This window comes from Ambystoma mexicanum, chromosome 9 (assembly GCF_040938575.1).
Source record: "Ambystoma mexicanum isolate Mex_15411 chromosome 9, UKY_AmexF1_1, whole genome shotgun sequence".
NCBI classification, from domain to species: domain Eukaryota; kingdom Metazoa; phylum Chordata; class Amphibia; order Caudata; family Ambystomatidae; genus Ambystoma; species Ambystoma mexicanum.
In genome coordinates, this window is record NC_090931.1 from 1,075,283,773 (window position 1) to 1,075,301,719 (window position 17,947).

The 17,947-nt window shown below is 48.1% G+C and overlaps 1 protein-coding gene across 6 annotated transcripts in view; it reads left to right on the top strand.

Annotated features, from left to right (window-relative positions):
- Window positions 1-17,947, top strand: part of CCDC148 (coiled-coil domain containing 148) — a 1,950,480-nt gene that overhangs the window by 756,754 nt on the left and 1,175,779 nt on the right. For all 6 annotated transcript variants that reach the window (XM_069616397.1, XM_069616394.1, XM_069616398.1 and 3 more), the window contains one exon: window positions 15,567-15,670. In XM_069616397.1, coding sequence (XP_069472498.1) covers window positions 15,567-15,670 — 104 coding nt within the window. The remainder of the gene's footprint in view (window positions 1-15,566; window positions 15,671-17,947) is intronic.

Genomic DNA, 17,947 nt, shown 5'->3' on the forward strand with positions numbered 1-17,947 from the left:
GGCAACATTGGATCTTTTTGGGGACTCCGATCCAAAATATCTGTCAGTTCATCCTGCTCGAAAGGAGTAGTAGCCCTGCTCTAACCTAAACACTCTATCACCTTGCTCATTAGCTGCCTACATGAGGAGTCAGCGTGGTCAGTAGGATCTGGTTTCCCAAATTCCAGTTCTGGAGTTGGATCTAAACCACAGGCTGATTGAAGGTTATCATACAAGTCTTTTAACCTAGACTCTTCTGAGCTGAATTCCTCTGGCACCTTAGGGATACCATATTGTAACCCAACTGGTGGTGTGTTATCATCTGAAGGTTCATTTTCTTCATAGATAGAGGTTAAATGTTTTTAAAAATCTGTCTTTGGCAAGGGTTTGAAAACTTTTTCCTGGCTTACTTTTGGCTTCGATAACTTGGAGCAAATTGTGGACAACAACTTCCAAGTTGATTTTGTTGGAGTCAACTACGACACCGGCGTCGACAGCTCCGACGTCGATGGTGTTAGGGAAGGTGTCAGCGTTGTTGACTTTTTATGCTTTTTCGAAGGAACCCTCGATGGATTGGATTCCTGACTTGTTGAAGCTCTCGACGATTTCGCGTTGGATCGAGATTTTTCTCGATGCTGTTTCGGCTTATGGCTCGGTTTCTAAGATTTCGTCTTCGAAATCCCTTTGACATCTTAATGCAGATCAACAGGGGCATGGGCTTTCTGCTTCGTGCTTGTGCTTCGAGGGGGTTGGGCCGCATTCTCAGAGATTTTAAGCATTTCTTTACGAAATGCATCCCTTTTTGCTGGGGGAGTCTGACTTAGTTGGAAATTTGATTACCTCAGCTGAGGGATCACTAGAGGTTGAAGCTGACCTGTGACGCTGTTTCCTGGAAATTTACACCGTTAATAAAGGCACGTTATGAGCCACGCTATCACTTAAGGTACAGTTTGACTTATTTTATTTATATGCCTTGAATTGGCAGAAGTTATCAGCTGGTCGCGTTGTACCCAATGAAGCCTAACACTGATGCCAAAATATTTGTATATTTATCCCTTTCTCCAGCATGGGGTCTGGCATGGATTCACATGCTCATGAATATTCCCCGTTGTCAGGCTGGGAATCCTCGGTAAAGAAAAAATCAGTATCAGTTTTGTTTCTGATCTGTCTTTCTTAGTAGTAACCAATCACTGATCTCTGGGTCATACTGCCCCCAGTCAATGACTGCCCTCTCCCTAAGCCCTGCCTCTGGCAGCCATCCTCAGATTTTTACCGCACGCTCAAGTGTTGGGAGTCCTCGTGTTTAGCTCTCGAGTTTTTCTTTTTACTGCGTTTTCACGTTTTTCAGGAGATTTTCAAATTTTTTCGGTTTAATCGAGCCTCAAGCTCCACCATTTCTACTTCCGATAACGGGGGCCCGTTTCGGAATTCTTCTACGCCCCTCAAGGGTGAAGTTTTCGTCGAGTTTATACTTCTTGGAGGATTCCGGAAGATCTGCGGCCTACCTCAACGGACATTGCCCAGGACAAGGGAAGCTTGACGCCCGGATCCAAGCTGTTCAGGTGCTGCCCTGATTGCGGATTAAAGAACATTTTCAAGGAGGACGAGCATTCGCAATGTCTCTACTGCCTTCATGAGGACAAGACGCACGTGGAGAAAGACTGTGCGTTCTGCAAGAACCTTTCGGAACGGACCAAACAAGACCGTCGTTCCCACCTTGCCGCCTGGCTGGAGAAGGGCACAGCAGGTGAGAAGGTGAAGAAGAAGTCTGAGCGGGCTTCTAAGTCCTGTGAGGGCGCCCCGGCGACGGGGGCCCAACAGAAGGCCAAGCACCGCGAGTCCACGGGCACCGGGAGCGCCAAAAGGTCGGGCTCTTCGGTTGCCAAGCAGGGCGCAACTTCCCCGGCACGTTCGACCACGAGCCAGCGCTCTGGTTCGGGGAAGAGGAAGTCCGAGAACCCGGGTAGGCCGCTGGAGCGGACCCGGTCGATCTCGAAGGGGGAGCGAGGCGCTGACCCTCCCCCCAAGGCGAAGGCCCAGTATGCACCTAAGGTGGTGAGGGCTTTGATCCACCCGGCAAAGGCCTCTACCGAAGAGGTCGCTGAAACCCTGGCGAAGCCGGCTGAGACTACGCCTGTGGAAACGCCCTCCGGGCCCAGAGTATCCCTGCCACCGCAGAGGGATTCCTCTTTTCAGCCCATCGCTAAGACCCCCGTGAAGCCCCCGGCTGAAAAAGAGGGGGGGGCCGGTGGCCATTACAGACTCGGAATCAGCCTCTGAGGAGGAACTGGTGGAAACTGAGAAGGGCCTCAACGAACGGTCCATAGGCCTCAACGAGAGGTCCTTAGGCTTCAACGAGAGGTTCATAGGCCTCAACGAGAGGTTTGAGAAGGTTCAATCCCAGGGGGTGGTCCCAGCTGACGTAATCAAAGATAGCGACGACGACGACGACGAACAGGGCCGTGCGGAGCGGCCATCCCGTCCGTCGCAGCCATTGCCCGAGCCCCAGGATAGCTCGGCGGCCATTTTGTTGGCAATCCAATCCTTATGCACCGAGATAAGGACGAGATTACCTCGCACCCCGACGGAGGATCCAGAACCAGGCCCGTCGGGAAGCTCTCCGAACAAGTAGAGGAGAGTCCACCCCTCTCCGCCCTTCGTGCCTGCGAGACCGGGGGACCCTCATCCCCCTCGCCGGACCCTAGAGAGGATACGGCGATGGATACAGAAACGGGGACGGACGATGACGGCGGCGATAACACAGCGGACATACCCCCACCCCCGCGGGCGTCTCCAGCCAACGAAATTGGCTCTTTCCATGCCATGATAACCAGGGCATCCGAGCTCTTCCAGCTCTGCCCTGAAGAACAGAAAAAGGAGGGGTTTCTGTACCAATGACGAGAGGCCAAGAGGAAGACCGTCCTTGCGGTGCCTTTACTCAACGACATCTGGGACGAGGGGCTTGCTGTCCTCAAGAACCCTTCCACGACACCAGCCAGGAGGGACAGGTGAATCGAGTCCCCGATGCAGCCCCCTTGTGCCTCAGGGCCCAGCCCACGCCGGACTCTGTCGTCTCGGCAGCGGCTAAGAAGAAGGCAGCGGGTGCGGCGGCTTCAACTTCCACTTCCCCGCCGGACAGCGAGGGCAAGAAGTTGGACTCTATGGGACGACGAATCATCTCGTCGGCGGCGACGACGATTAAGGCGGCCAATGCCTTAGTGATCGTGGCCCGCTACGACAGGGAGCTCTGGTTCAAGATAGCTCCCCTGCTAAACTTCCTGCCTGATGAAAAAAGGGCGGAGGCCCTAGAAATTCTGCAGGAAGGCGAGGCGGCGTCGGATCACGCCATAACGGTGGCAACGGACATTGCCGATACTGGATTTCGCCAACTGGGCAACGGAGTTTGCCTCCGATGACGAGGATGGCTCAAGGCGACAGACTTTCGCCAGGACGTCCAGACCAGGGTGTTGGACATGCCGTTCGACGGCAACAACCTTTTTGGTAAGGCGGTGGATGAGTCCCTACAGGCCATCAAGACCGACTCGGAGACGGCCTGGGCCCTGGGGGTGCTTCAACAGCGACGGCCCTTTCGGAGCTCCGGAGGCAGACAGGGTGCCTCCAAAGGATCCAGCGGTGGCTCTTCCACTTACCGCCAGGCGGCCCGCTCCTCTTCCCAGGAGGCCTACAGAGGTCGCGGCAAGCAAGGGGTTCCCGCCGCCGTCGCCAAGGAGGCCAAGGCGGCAAGGCCGCCACCAAGCAATACTGACCCGGTCGGGTTGTCGGGCGGCCACCGAAGCGCCCCGGTGGGAGGCCGGCTGACGAAGTTCGTCAGCGTGTGGGAGTCCATCTCCACCAACCGTTGGGTGTTGGACACCCTGGCCAACGGGCACTCGCTGGAATTCCAAAAGAAGGGCCCTCGCATTCCTCCCGTGGCCAGGAAGGAGAATCATGTCCCTCAACTACTATTGGAGGTAAAGGCGATGCTCAAGAAAGGTGCCATCGAGCTCGTCCCCAGAGGGCTCCGGGGCTCCGGAGTGTACTCAAGGTACTTCCTCGTCAAGAAGATGACAGGCGGTGGGCGCCCAATCCTGGATCTGCGTCGCTTAAACAAGTACATCAAGGCGCAGAAGTTCAGGATGGTCACCCTCCAGCACGTGCTGGGACAGCTGGAGGAAGGCGACTTCCTATCGTCTTTGGACCTGGAGGATGCTTACTTCACATCCCTATTCTAAAAAGGCACAGGAAGTTCCTCAGGTTCGTGGTTCAGGGACGCCACTACCAATTCAGGGCGCTACCGTTCGGATTAAAGTCGGCACCCAAGGTTTTCACCAAGTGCCTGGCACCAGTGGCGGCGCAGCTGCATCTGCAGGGGATCCACGTTTACCCCTACCTGGACGACTGGCTAATCCGGGCAAGGACGAGGGAACTTGCCGTCGAACACACGGCGAGGACCATCCGGTTACTCACGGAGCTGGGGTTCACCATCAACTACCCCAAATCCCACCTGGTTCCATCGCAGATAGCAGTGTTTCTGGGAGCGAAGCTCGACACAGTGGGGCAATTGGCCTCGCCCTCAGAGGAGAGGACCAAGACCATCCTGGGCAAGGTGCGGCGCCTGCTAGCCATGGACGTAGCCAGGGTGAGGTCCATCAAGTCCCTCATCGGGATGATGTCCTCATGCATCTATCTAGACTTCGGATGCGTCCGCTACAGGAGTTCCTCGACGCCCGCTGGCTTCAGGCGAGGGGCTGTTTCGAGGATAGGATCCCTCTCGACAAGGAGTTCCGTTGGGCGATCTTATGGTGGGGCATCCGTGCTCACCTCACGACAGGCACGGAATTTCAAATCCCGGTGTTTCAGGAGACGGTGACGACGGACGCCTCTCTGGAGGGTTGGGGGGCCCACACCAGAGACCTCCACGCAAGAGGCCTTTGGCTCCCGGAGGAGAGGTCTCTCCACATCAACATTCTGGAGCTCCGAGCAGTGTTCTGGGCTCTCAAGTTGTTCCTTCCGTCCCTCAAGGGCAAAGTGGTGAGGATCTTCACCGACAACACCACCACGATGTTTTATATACGGAAGCAAGGAGGCACCAGATCCCCAGCCCTATCCAAGGAGGCCCAGGATCTGTGGCACTGGGCCATCGCCCAGGGGATGTTTCTGGTTCCCTTCCACCTGGCAGGAATAAAAAACACCATCGCGGACTTACTCAGCAGGGAGCTGCGCTCGTGCCACGAGTGGGAACTGCGCCAGGACCAAGTGGATCGACTCTTCCAACGATGGGGCAAACCCCAGATCGACCTGTTCGCGATGGTGACGAACTCCAAGTGCCAGAGGTTCGCCAGCAGGTTCCCACAGCCGAGGAGCATGGGCGATGCGTTCTCGTTCCCTTGGGACGGCCTGTTTCTATACGCGTTCCCTCCGTTGCAGTTGCTGCTCCGCCTCATCAACCAGCTCAAGAAGTCCAGGTGCAGGATGATCCTCGTCGCACCGGCGTGGCCTAGGCAGATCTGGTTCCCGGACCTTCTGGACTTGTCAACGTCCCCACCAGTCAAGCTGCCGGCGGACGCGGATCTTCTCTCCAGAGAAGGAGGCGCCATTCTCCATCACGACCCACAGTCGCTGAACTTGCAGGCCTGACTCCTGCAGCACTAGAGTTTGGAGGGTACGATATCCCGGCTGATTGCAGAGAGGTTCTTGCAAAGGCCAGGGCGTCCTCGACTCTCAAGTGTTACGGTCATAAGTGGAAGAGGTTCTCTGTCTGGTGCCGTGCACAGAAGATTAACCCTCTGCGGATTACAGCCCCTCAAGTGCTACCGTACCTACTGTCGCTGGCCAAAGCTGGACTGGCTCACGCCTCCATAAAAATACATCTGGCTGCCATCTCCCGATATACCAGGACTACGGGACGGACGTCCTTGTGGTCTCATCGCCTGGTAAAGGAATTTATGAAGGGACTATTCCGATCATTCCCGCTGGTGAAGGCCCCTGCCCCGGCGTGGGAGCTTAATGTGGTGCTGACCAGGCTCATGGGAGCCCCATTCGAGCCTATGCATTCGGCGCCTTTGAATTTCCTGTCTTGGAAGACAGCGTTCCTCGTGGCCATCACCTATGCACGACGAGTGGGAGAGATTCAGGCCCTATCTTGCAAGCCTCCATACTTGACTTTTCATGACACAAGGGTAGTGCTGAGGACGCACCCCTCCTTCATGCCCAAGGTGCCGTCGGACTTCACCTCAACGAGCCCTTGGTGTTACCAGTTTTCTTCCCGTCGCCTTCGACGCCGGCCGAGAGGACTTTGCACTCGCTGGATGTAGCTAGAGCGCTGAAGTTCTAAGTGGACCGCACGAAGAGTTTTCAGAAGACGTCACACTGTTTGTGAACTTTGGGTCTGTGAATCAAGGGAAGGCTCTCTCGAAGACTTCCATTTCCAGATGGCTCTCCGGCTGCATCATGCATTGTCACCGGTTGGCAAAACGACCGCTGCCCGGTCGTCCGAAGCCCATTCGACCAGAGCGATCGCTGCTACCACGGCGTTCCTGTCTGGTGTGCCCCTGCTGGACATCTGCAGGGCTGCTACGTGGAGGTCACCTTCACAAGATTCTACTGCGTCGATCGGGACTCCAGGGAGGAGTCCAGGGTCGGCCAAGCAGTGCTGCGCAACCTGTTCGCTTAAGGTGAGCCTGGTGACGAGGTAAGAGATGCTTAATGTTGAGTTGTTGTATTGCTTAATGTTGCCACCAATGTTGCCACCTCCCGTGGTTGTGCATGTGTATACTGCTATTTATTCTTTTATTCATGAGCATGTGGATCCATGCCAGACCCCATGCTGGAGCAGGAACAAGTTACTTACCTGTAACTGTTGTTCTCCAGCATGGGTCTGGCATGGATTCACATGCGAACCCTCCCACCTACCCCTCTGCGGCTCTTCAATTGGTCATACTGCCACTTGGCGTGCTACGAAATCGGAAACACGCTAACAAAGGATATCTGTCCCTCACACTTATACATAAAGTAACTCAACAAGGTAATGCATGGCAGTTCAAAGGTAACAACAATATAACAGTTACGTTCACAATATGAACAGTCTCTTCTTATAATCTGGGTGAATTCCCCATCCCCAGATCAGGATTCTGCTTCACAGTTCCAAAAAGAACAAGAAAATCCTGTTTTGTAACAACTTGACTTGACTTAATGCACCTCATTTAGTCATGATGTTCAACCTTTATGCACTTTAGTGATTCTTTGCACTTTGAATTGTCCCCAGACTTGTCAGTTTCAAGTCTCTATGAATTGTTTCTAACTCATTAGATATATTGCAGTTTTTCTAAATTTCAAATTCATTTGATGCATTTTATTATTGACTGAAATTCTTTTTCTTGATGTTGTTAGTATCCATTGAGTCACAGCCTTGTTCCACGTGATCCCCTTCACTTGGTGAGAGCTCTGCCCCTCGGGCATTTGCCTTTCGGCATTAACCCCACATTAGGTATACATCATGAATGCATTGGCACTTTATTTTTCGTGCCTTCCTTTCTACTATGAAAGTCCGGTATGAATTATGGGCAGAATTTTCAGATCAATATGTTTTTATCTGTTTGATATTAATAACATTTCATAATTGATTATTTGTTTGGTGTTATGCTCTGAATTTGCTTTCCTCTCAGACATTCATTTGAAATCTGTTAAATATTATCTTATTATAATTCTTGTGGAGTTCCGCGAGACATAATATCCTCTTGTAACAACTTGACAACAGAAAGTTCCAACACTACAGTTGTTAAAAAAAAGATTCTTTTTTTTCCTCTTACAATAGTAAAATTCAAAATTATCTTCTTCACATAAACAAAGAATATTTCCATAGTTTGTCAGTAGCAACATAAATTGTCTTTGTCAGGATGCTTTGCAACAACTTACTATGGCTGAGAAACTACAACACTTCTGCAGCAGTTTTCTATAGTTCTCTCTTCAGCAGTGAAAGTCTGTCGGCATGATATGATGTGATATGGCATTTATAACGCGCCTATACACAGGTGTTTGAAGCTGCAACGAGGCAAGGGAGGGGGAACAGAGGGAAGACAGAGACAATGATCTAACTTGGGCAGGTGTCATTCAGATCGCGCAAGTGCATAGGTAGGAGGAAGGGGGAAAGTTTGTGGGGAGGGGAGGGGACAGTGCAGCACATGGGATAAAAGAATAAATAACAAGAAGTCAAAGTACAGCCAGCTGGTGGCAAGTGCAAGGGTAAGTGCAGACATCAGGTGTCAAGTGCTGGAAGTGGGACGATAGGGATACATAAACAGTCCCCAAGTGCGGGGGTTGCCATGAAGGCAGTGCAGGCGTGAGACTGGCGGGGGAGGGGACCTGGGCTGAGATCAGAGGGTGGCCAGGTAACCAGTGCAGTTTCAGGACTGTTTAACACCACTTCACAGCACTTCAACTTCTACCTGGTTTACTTGCATGCCAGGCCCACCACTTCAATCACACCTGGTCTACTGCCATGACAGGCCTACTACTTCAAAGGTTTGCTGTTCGGTTATATACCCCGGCCTGAACAGTAATTCACAAACAACATGTGCCTCTGTGGTTCAAATCAGCTCACAACAGCTTTGCAGTGCTCAATACTTTACAACAGCAGGCTTTAAGCAATTCTTCATGGAAAGCAAGATTCACATTGGTACACTTACGTACCCTATGGCATTTTCCAAAAACGTCTGGATGGTTTGCTCCTCTCCTTCTGAACAACCCTTTACAGAAGGGCAGCCTTCTTGCCACTCTTGTTTCTCCACTACATTATCAACCAAACACTGACAAGGATAAGGTTTTTATTCTGCTTCTTCCTTGGCTTTGGCAAAGTGGGTTTATACCAGCATTTGTTATATTCTTCTTCAAACATGGGCAATACGCTTTACAAACTTTGGAACTTTCATTAGACCACTCCTGGCTTTGGCAATAGCTGTTGGTTTTCAATTGCCTTGCTTTTGCTTTCTTTTGGCTCGGGTAATGGATGTTTGCATTAGATTCTAATAGTGTTACCCCAAACCTGTTGCTGGGTTCTCAAAACTCCCACCTGCCTAAAGACACAGTCATTTGGCTTTGTAAAATAACGCTTTCTCTGGTTTTGGATAGTTCAGTATTCAAAAATGCCTTTGGTTCATACTAAAGTTTTTCTACTTTGATAACACCTGTATCGAGCATGCGAGTGGTCTCTGAGTGCTCAGGGATTCACTATGCACTGCTGAACTCACTGGGTAAGGCATGCGCATCCAATTCCCTCGCTGCTTATAGGTACTGTGTTTTAGTGGCTCCTCCCGACCCGGCAATCTGCTTTTCTTGGTCCACCACCGCCCACATTACTTGTTAAAAATAGCAACCTATGTACTGAGAGGATCTCTGGTGCTTGCCGGCCACCGCAGTCAGCTTCTTGGGGAAGAAAGCTTCCTGTGCTTTAGTTTCCCGCTGCACAGCCTCTCCCTCCTCCAGTTTCTAATCTGCTGCTTACACTGCTCACTCAGCTCACCAATGGCCTGCACCTGCCTTACCCTGGCAACATGAGAAGGGTCCCAGGCCAAGTTTTCTGGGGGAATCATTACTGATTCATCACAAGGGGTCCTGCAATATGGCAATGACAGAAGCCTGATGTGACCTACTTAAGAACACCTGTCTTTTGGGGGCAACAGTGTTTTTTTGAGGAAGAAATAATGGAGGTTCTCAAGGGAGTGTAGAGGGGTCACAGAAATTAAAATAGATACACAGTGTAAATTTGTGTTTCTTTTGAAGTCCATTGGGAAGGAAAAATATACTTTTATTAATGCTGATGTTGCCCCTTTTCCTAATGACACATTAGAGGTCTGAAGTAGTGTTAGAAGCACCCTCAGGCTTGTCAATAGTAGACTGATATTACAGTGCAGTCACTGATATCAAGCTGGATAGGTTGAACACATGGTCTAATGGTGGCAAAGGACTAACAATGGTGGATCCAAGGGCATAGCGTAATGCCATGTCCACAGGTATGTGGGCCACAGACCATGGCCAGTTGCCACTGCACGTGCATTGGTAACTGTGGAATAGCTGAAGGGCATTCCCGGTCAAAGTTATCACTGGCCATGGCGATATAGATGTAGATGGATCACATTCACAGATACATCATGCAATGGCTCGGGCCCAGAGAACCAATTTGGCCAGGAGAGAACTTTAACCAGCAGGGACATAGACCTTTTTAGGCAGGGGAGGCGGGAGAGGACAATAAGGAAGGAACAGAGCATATATACCCCAAGAGTATCCGAACCACACCTTTTCGAGGCTCGCCAAAAAGCCTACCCACGATAAGTAATGGCGACATCGAGGTTAAATCAGTCATTAATTTATCCTCAGACAATATTCACAATGAAGAAATTAAACTATTACAAAAAGGCCTCTCGTGTTCCCTACTCAAAACACAGACTGCTTTAAGGCAGAACAAGAGCGAGCCCAGTTCTTTCAAAAGTTATTACTAAACTCTTGTTTCAATGAAAAAGAAACTTTGGAAGAAGATGATAGCTCAGGGCTACGTCCCCCTTCAACCTTTATTCCCTTTGACCCAATGAGATCCTCTTTTTTGAAAAATGTGTATTGAAAGAAATTAGAGACCTAAGAGGAAATATTAAAACAGTCAACAACCACTCTAAAGATGACAAAGGCAGACAAAGCAGTGGTGATTGTCCTAATAGATAGAGAGAAATATGAGCGAATGGTCCTACGACTGTTGGAAGCAGAGAGCAGTTACATCATCCTACGCGGAGACGCTGTAAAAGAGCTACAAGCCTTCATTACTGACACTACCATGTTTATCCTAGAAAGGCACTGGATACGTCTAAAAGAATTTGATTTCTCAATGCAGAGAATCCACTCACTCCAAATTTCTACACGCTACCAAAAGTGCACAAATCAATGACAGACACACCATGTAGGCCAATTGTAGCAGGTTGTGGATCAGTTTAAGAACCACTCTGCCATTTCATTCATATTTTTCGCAAACCTATATGCGTAAAGTATAGGCAATATTTAAAAGACAGCACATGGCCATCAATATCTTCGAACATATGGTTTTTGATATTGACAAAGAGCTACTCGTCACCTTAGACACTGCCTCACTCTATACGAGTGTGATGCTGGAAATGCATCGGAGGGACAGGGCCTCTGTATCCTTGTCCTTTACTGCCTTTTATCATGTGTTCTGTCATGTTTTCCATGCAGGTGTTCATGTGGGACTCCTGGTGGTGAAGCTCTCACTTTTGGTTTGGTGTACAGACCCATGGGATACCCATGGGATACCCATGGGATACCCTTATGGCACCAGAGCAGGGTATGGGCTGGTGGCAGCTCCATGCTGAATTTGACAGGTGCTCTGAGTATCCTCCATTTTGGGGGTGCCCAGGCCCTGCCATTGGAAGCAGTTGATTCATGATAGGAAACAGATGGCCCCTGTGACCTCTTGCTTTCTATTGCCTGTTACCTTGTTTGTCCTGGGAAGCCTTGACTATGTCCCTTCCCCCTGACTGGCTGTTGGGTGGAAGTTCCATATATGGTGTTGTTGTGAAGTCCAGACCAGACTGGCTGGAGCCTTCCCAGTGACTGTATGTTGCAGGTACACCCTGTGGGTGGGACCTGGGTGAATGGAGTGTGTGACAAATACGCATTCTGTGTTGTGGATGTCTAGTTTCTGTTGTTTGACACAATGACTGAGACAGCCCTGCCCGAAACTGGTGTGAATGCAGTGTGGAGTGTTGAATGGCTGGGTACTTGTCCCAATACACATAACTTGTTGTGAGTGTCTGGAGGGGAGTGAATGGCCTGAATGCACTATGTACCTGATTGGTTGCCTGAGTGTGACCCAGCAGAATGAATGGGAGATGAACTAGTATATCTGTGGACCTCTTACTGCTAGAATCCGTGTTCAGAAGCTGAAGTCCACTACCAAGAGTAACTGGAGTGAAACTGAAGCTTAACCTTGAAGCCCTGCTGGAAGAGAAGTCTTGCTGCTGCTCTACTTCACCAATCTGAAAGCTGCTGTGTCTGCAAGGACTGACCCATAGAGGACCTGGTTAGGTGCCCTCTTCCCGAGCTACGAGGGACCATCGTGCTCTGCTAATCTTTGCCAGCGCTCCCTGGTAGACAGGCCTATGACAGGCTGCCGACCGGAGACGGGGACCGCCACGGAATCGCAAGGAGAAGTGCCCGGACACTGTTGTCCATCACCGTCGACGACTGCTGTCACAGACCAGAGCAGCTGTGCTCCCATTGCCTAAGTAACATTTGATCCAAGGACACTCTCACCTGCACCGTCGATCGCTTTCTTCCGCCAGAGAAAGTCGAGGCCGCTGACACGCCGAGGAGAATCAGCCGGTGGGTTTCCCGCCACCTGACGACCGTAGAGACGCCAGATGACTCGACACCCTTGATGGGCCACAGTTCTTCACAATCTCTTTGCAGTCCTGAACTATCGTCAACGAGGTGCCCCGCACGCCTTTTCCTTGCAGGATGCCAATACTCCGCCGTCGATGAGCACCGCTAGGAACGAAGCTGCCACCTCACCGTTGTCGTTCAACCCTTTTTCCTCGTGTGATCTCGACGATCCGTGGCTCCTGCCTTAAAGGGAGCCGCTCAAAAAGGATCTGACGACGACCCAACGACGAACTCTGCTGTTCCAGGTACATTGGGGTTGTAGGACTATTATAGAAGGAAATAAGACTCATAGAACAATATATGGACTGGGCTTGTGATATATCTTTACTTTAAAGGTCGCCCAGGTGGGGGGATCTCCACACAGAACTGTGTGTAGTGGTAGGGGCCAGTATTCTGACGATCGTTCTAACCAACTGCTTTCCTCCTATGTCTATTGTTGGTTGCCTTTATTAAGTGATCTGTGTGACATTTGAACAGAATATAGTTGATGCACTTTAATGAGGTCTGATAATAATTGTGGTACCACTTTAGAACTGTATATATTTGCCATTGTAGATTTTCTGAGCACAAAGTGAATTATTGTGATAGTGTACATAACCTTGAATATTAATTATATAAAGACTGTGTTTTAACTAATACAGTGTGTGGACATTCCTTTGTGGGGGTTTGGGGACTACACTGTACTAATGAACCTGCCTGCATCACCTCCTGAGAAGCTAGGCCTTGATTGCTCGACCACGTACCAATAATAGAGAATCTTGGCTGGGTCCTCTGTGCCTCTCCTCTACCATATAGAGAGCAGAAGTACAGACACCCCCCTCCAGTCTTTACACTGGTGGCAGCAGTGGGATGCTTATGGTTTTAAGAATCAGTGTATAACCGTGCCACTTACAAAATATCTGCACTTTGTTAAATGGTGGTTTAGTTGTGTACAAGATAACTGCATTACAAGCAATGGAATCTATTGCAAACGGTAAATTGACTAGGATGAGCTTAGAGGCTCTCCAGAGTGCTTGTGAAGCCAGGTAGTTAGACTTTGTGGATAAGTCTATGGCTGAGCTGATAGCTGCACTGGTCTACTATCAGAATTATGGTGAAACTCTTGAAGGGGGCGATGCAACCAATGAGGACTCTGCCCCTGAGGTTGCTGCTGAATCTGTTTCTGGGAATGCCACCATTCCTGCTGCCTCTGTTCCAACCCCCAACAATTCCTTGGAGTTTGAGTTATTAAGGATGAAATTGGCTTTTGAATACAGCAAGTTGGAAATAGATGCTGAGCTTAAGAAAGAGGAATTGGCACAGCAAGTGGAGCTCAAGAATAGGGATCTTAAACTCAAAGATAATTACCTTGAACTCAAGAACAGGGACACTGAGTGTCAGAGTATCCAGGTAGAGTGGAGACTTCAGCTAAACCCGTTGAGAGTGTCAGGTCCCCAGCCACCAGGTTAATGAAAGATTTGGTTGATGTGTTTGTGGAGGGTTCAGATATCCTCCAATGGATTGAAGTGTTTGAAATGGCTTGTGCAATTCATGATGTAGATAAGAGAGATTGGGCTAAGTGTTTGTTAAGCAGAGTGCCTCAGACTGGATATGACTGTATTCTGAAACTGAGTGTGGAAGAAAGGGGTCAGTATGAGTGCATGAAGTCTGCTTTGATTGCCAAGTTTGGCAAGACACCTACCCAATACCTTAAAAAGTTCAGGGAATTTAAGTAAAGAGAGAATGTGTCTTGGGTTGACTGGGTGAGTGCTGCGCACATGAACATGATGGGGTGGATTGATGGGTACAAGGTGAAAACGTTTGTTGAATTGTCTCAACTTTTGTGTTTTGAGCATTTTTCTCTTTTTATCAACTTATTTTTATCAGCATTTTATGAATACAATAACAACACATTTCATTAAGCAAACGTCCCAATTCTCTGGTTCGAATCAGTATCCCTAGTTTACTTCAGATGAAAAATGATGTGCTTAATCCATATAAATCGCTATTACTGCCAAGCGAAACAGTGAATGTTGTAAGCAACAACTAGTTGTACAAACCAGAACAATAAAAGAAGGAGAATTTAAAAGAGAGAGAAAGAAGAAGAAAAAGAAAAAAATCACCATCCTATAGCCAGTCACACATAACCTTTCTTTGCCACATTCCGCCTGATGCTCAAAGTCCCAGTCCCAAGTCACGGATTCAGCAAGTATTTCAATAATCTTGGTTGAAAGATCATGTGTTCCTTCCCCGTGGGGAGCCCTAAAGCCCCAAATGGGAAAGCAGATTTAGGCAGAAACACAACGCGGTTGTGTTTGAAAACGCTGCGGTTTTTCTTTCTAAGTTTCTCAGCTCGGAGGAGCCTGAGAAACTTAGAAAGAAAAACTGCAGCGTTTTCGAACACAATAACATTGTATTTATGTTTGCGGTCGCTTCAAAAGCTACCGCAAACATAAATACAACGTTTTTAAAGCAGCAGTTTTATTTCTAAGTTTTCCGGGCTCCTCCAAAAAAAAACGCAGCTACTGCTTATTTTAAAAAATAAATAAATAGCACTTACCGAGATGCAGCTGCAGCTTTTCTGCCTGTAGTCTCCGGTCCGCGTCCTCCGAGTCCCGGCACCAATGAAGGAAAAGCCACCCAGTGGTAGCTTTTGTTTACTACAGCTGGCTGGCTTTTCCTTCATTAGTGCCGCAAAAGCAAAAGCCAGCACAGGCGGGCATCCATTTCACAAAATGCATGCGCCCATGTGCTTGCTTTTGCACATTTTTGAGCTTGAATTGCTCAAAATTTTACATAGGGACTTCGAAAAAAAAAATGCCAATGGTTTTTTGTTTATATTTTTGAAATAAAACATTTTGGGCGAACCATTCCTTTAAAGTTATCTCAGCTATTTAAACATTTTTTCACTGAATGTTGAATGAGCATGATGGACGGGTTTTGTCAACATTTACTGTACAAAACAAACGGGTTGACTTTCCTTATACTTCAAACACATGCTTAAATGGCCTTCTTCATGTCTAGCCACTCTTTAGACACATAAATGCAAGTATGTCCCTTTTGAACCATATCTCGCCATAGAAATTAATTTCACAGGAATCCAATTACAGCAAAGTAATGTTTCCTGACCAGGCTACCGTATTTTATTAAATGTTTCTTTTTTTTAGATAAAGAAAACTGAGCAAACTGCTAAGAATTCCAAAGAACTGATGCTGATAAAGCAGCAGCGACCAGTCTGGTGGAAAGAACATCAACGACTGACTGAGGCGAGGTAAAGCATGTTTCCTGATATTTATGTACATCAGCATTTGTGGTTGGTTTCGTGGCAAAGCACATACACATGTATGTCCCTTGCAGTTACTGTAATGACCATTCCTAGCAGCCTTTTGGAGGTTTACTTACATTCCTGGCAGCCTGCAAGCTAGCTCAATTAGTCAGGTTTTTGTGCCAGAGGCTAGTGTTCATCCTGCAGGTCACAGGTTGTAGTCGTAGCAAAGCCTTAGGCGACTCAGCCTTTAATCCGAAATACACTGAGTACACTGTAAAGACTGTGGTAGCAAGCACAGAGTTTCCACAACAACAGTCTCCCCAGTGCCAGACAAAGATAATGCCGAGCTACCGTTTAGAGCGCGCTCACGGAAAAAGAGGTCCTTTGTTGAAGTCTTTAGCAAAGTCGATGTTTGTTATACGTGCTCTGACTCCAGACATTCCACCGTGCTACAGGTGTCTTATGCAGACAATTGGATAAACTCTTCTACAGCTCCTGGTTTTGAAATTGCCAAAACAACACTGGGGAGCTCCTTTTCTATATTGACGTAACGTGAACGGAGGAAGGCGTAAAAGCCTTTAACGCCTTCCATTCACTCCACGCCACATATTTATCCATTGGTATGTCTGAGAGGAGGGTCAGAACGCAATTTGCGATTCTGACCCCTTTCTTCCTTTCTGCCATACACATGTTCCAGCATTTGTGTCGGCGCATATTTTCATGTCAGCATACTTGCCAACATTCTGTGACAAAAACGGTGTAGGATTTTTCAAGTTTGAAAAATAATAATATCCATCACAGGAAAATACAAAACATACAAACAGCACAACATGGAAAGATGTTGAAATGTTAAAAATGTATAATTCTGAATGCTAAAACCAAATTGTCGGCAGATGCTGTGTGATGGTGTAATACTCTGCCACTTGCTTTCAATGCTGGTTCACCTAAGGGTTGTCCCGGCCAGAGTGCAGGACAGTCAGGCAGCTGTCAGGTCAGTGGATTGGTCTGAGCCCAATCAAAGTAATCACCTACTAGCCCACTGTATAGTCAGACTAATACATGTGTTGCATGCTTTGTCCTGGGCTGGTCTCAAGCAGTCTGCCTTAGAATCACATACATTACTTGCCACTGTAAAAAGCAGTGGGATCTGTCACTATTATCTGTAGGCGGTAGGGCTGCTTCAAAAGCAGTAGCCTACTGCCTAAATCTGTAGGGTTGGCAAGTATGTGTCAGCGCAAACATGCAGTCTGCCATTTGGCCAGCACTTTTTCACTCTGCCATGCAAATGACGACAATTTGGCAGTGGGGAGCCGTTTACTTTGCAGTGCTAACGTAACAGCTCCCTTACGTTTAGGAGCAAAATGAGCTCCCCTGTGGTGAGTTGGACTGTGTGACCATATCTGGCAGGGAAACCTATGACTGTATAAAGAGTTCCTGTTGACCCTGTTAATACATTTCCCAAATCGCACTTTCTCCAGATGTTACATAACAACATGCATTAGAAGAGACTTGGAGCACAACGGTTCGTGAGAATTAGACATGGATACTTTTAAAAAAAAAAATTATTTTGGTATAAACCAAATATTTTTTTTTCACAAGTACAAAGAAACAAAATTTACATTTCATATTTCAAACAAAGATAAAACATATTTCCCAATTTCTTATCTCCAACTATCGCTGTATAAAAAAAAAAGTGAGTGGACATTTACCATTTCAAATGAAACCTGTCTGTTGCAAGACTCTAACCACATTTACCGTCAAAGCTGTTTCATAGCCTGATTACAATCTTACACAAAAGACCTCAGATGATAGCCAATCACTTGAACTAACAAAGTGTCCCAAATATTTCTTTTGCACATCCCATGTACCTTCACAATATTTTAATAGATGCTCAAATGGCTGGTCTTTTGGGTCTTGACATTGTGGGCATAAGGGTCTACTCCTTTCTCCCCGACCCCAGCGAGTAAGGACCGATCCTGTACGAGTCAGTCCCAGACGGGCTCTAAGGAAGTTTTGCCTCCCGTTTGTATCCAGGAATTTTGTCAGATAGTTTGCCCGATATCCAAGTCTCTTGTCCGTTGGAGAAAGCGAGGGTGCCACAATAGAAGATCGTGTGTGATGAATTGTCTTTATCCAGTCTGATATTAGTAGTGCCCTCTTTGTCTTCATGGGGCTTGTGCTTAGTGTGGCCATATCCCTGTTACATCTGAAGAGGATTTCTTGGGATGTTCTTTTTAAGTCACACAGTACCCCCACGGAAGCACAGTTCAGATGTACTTG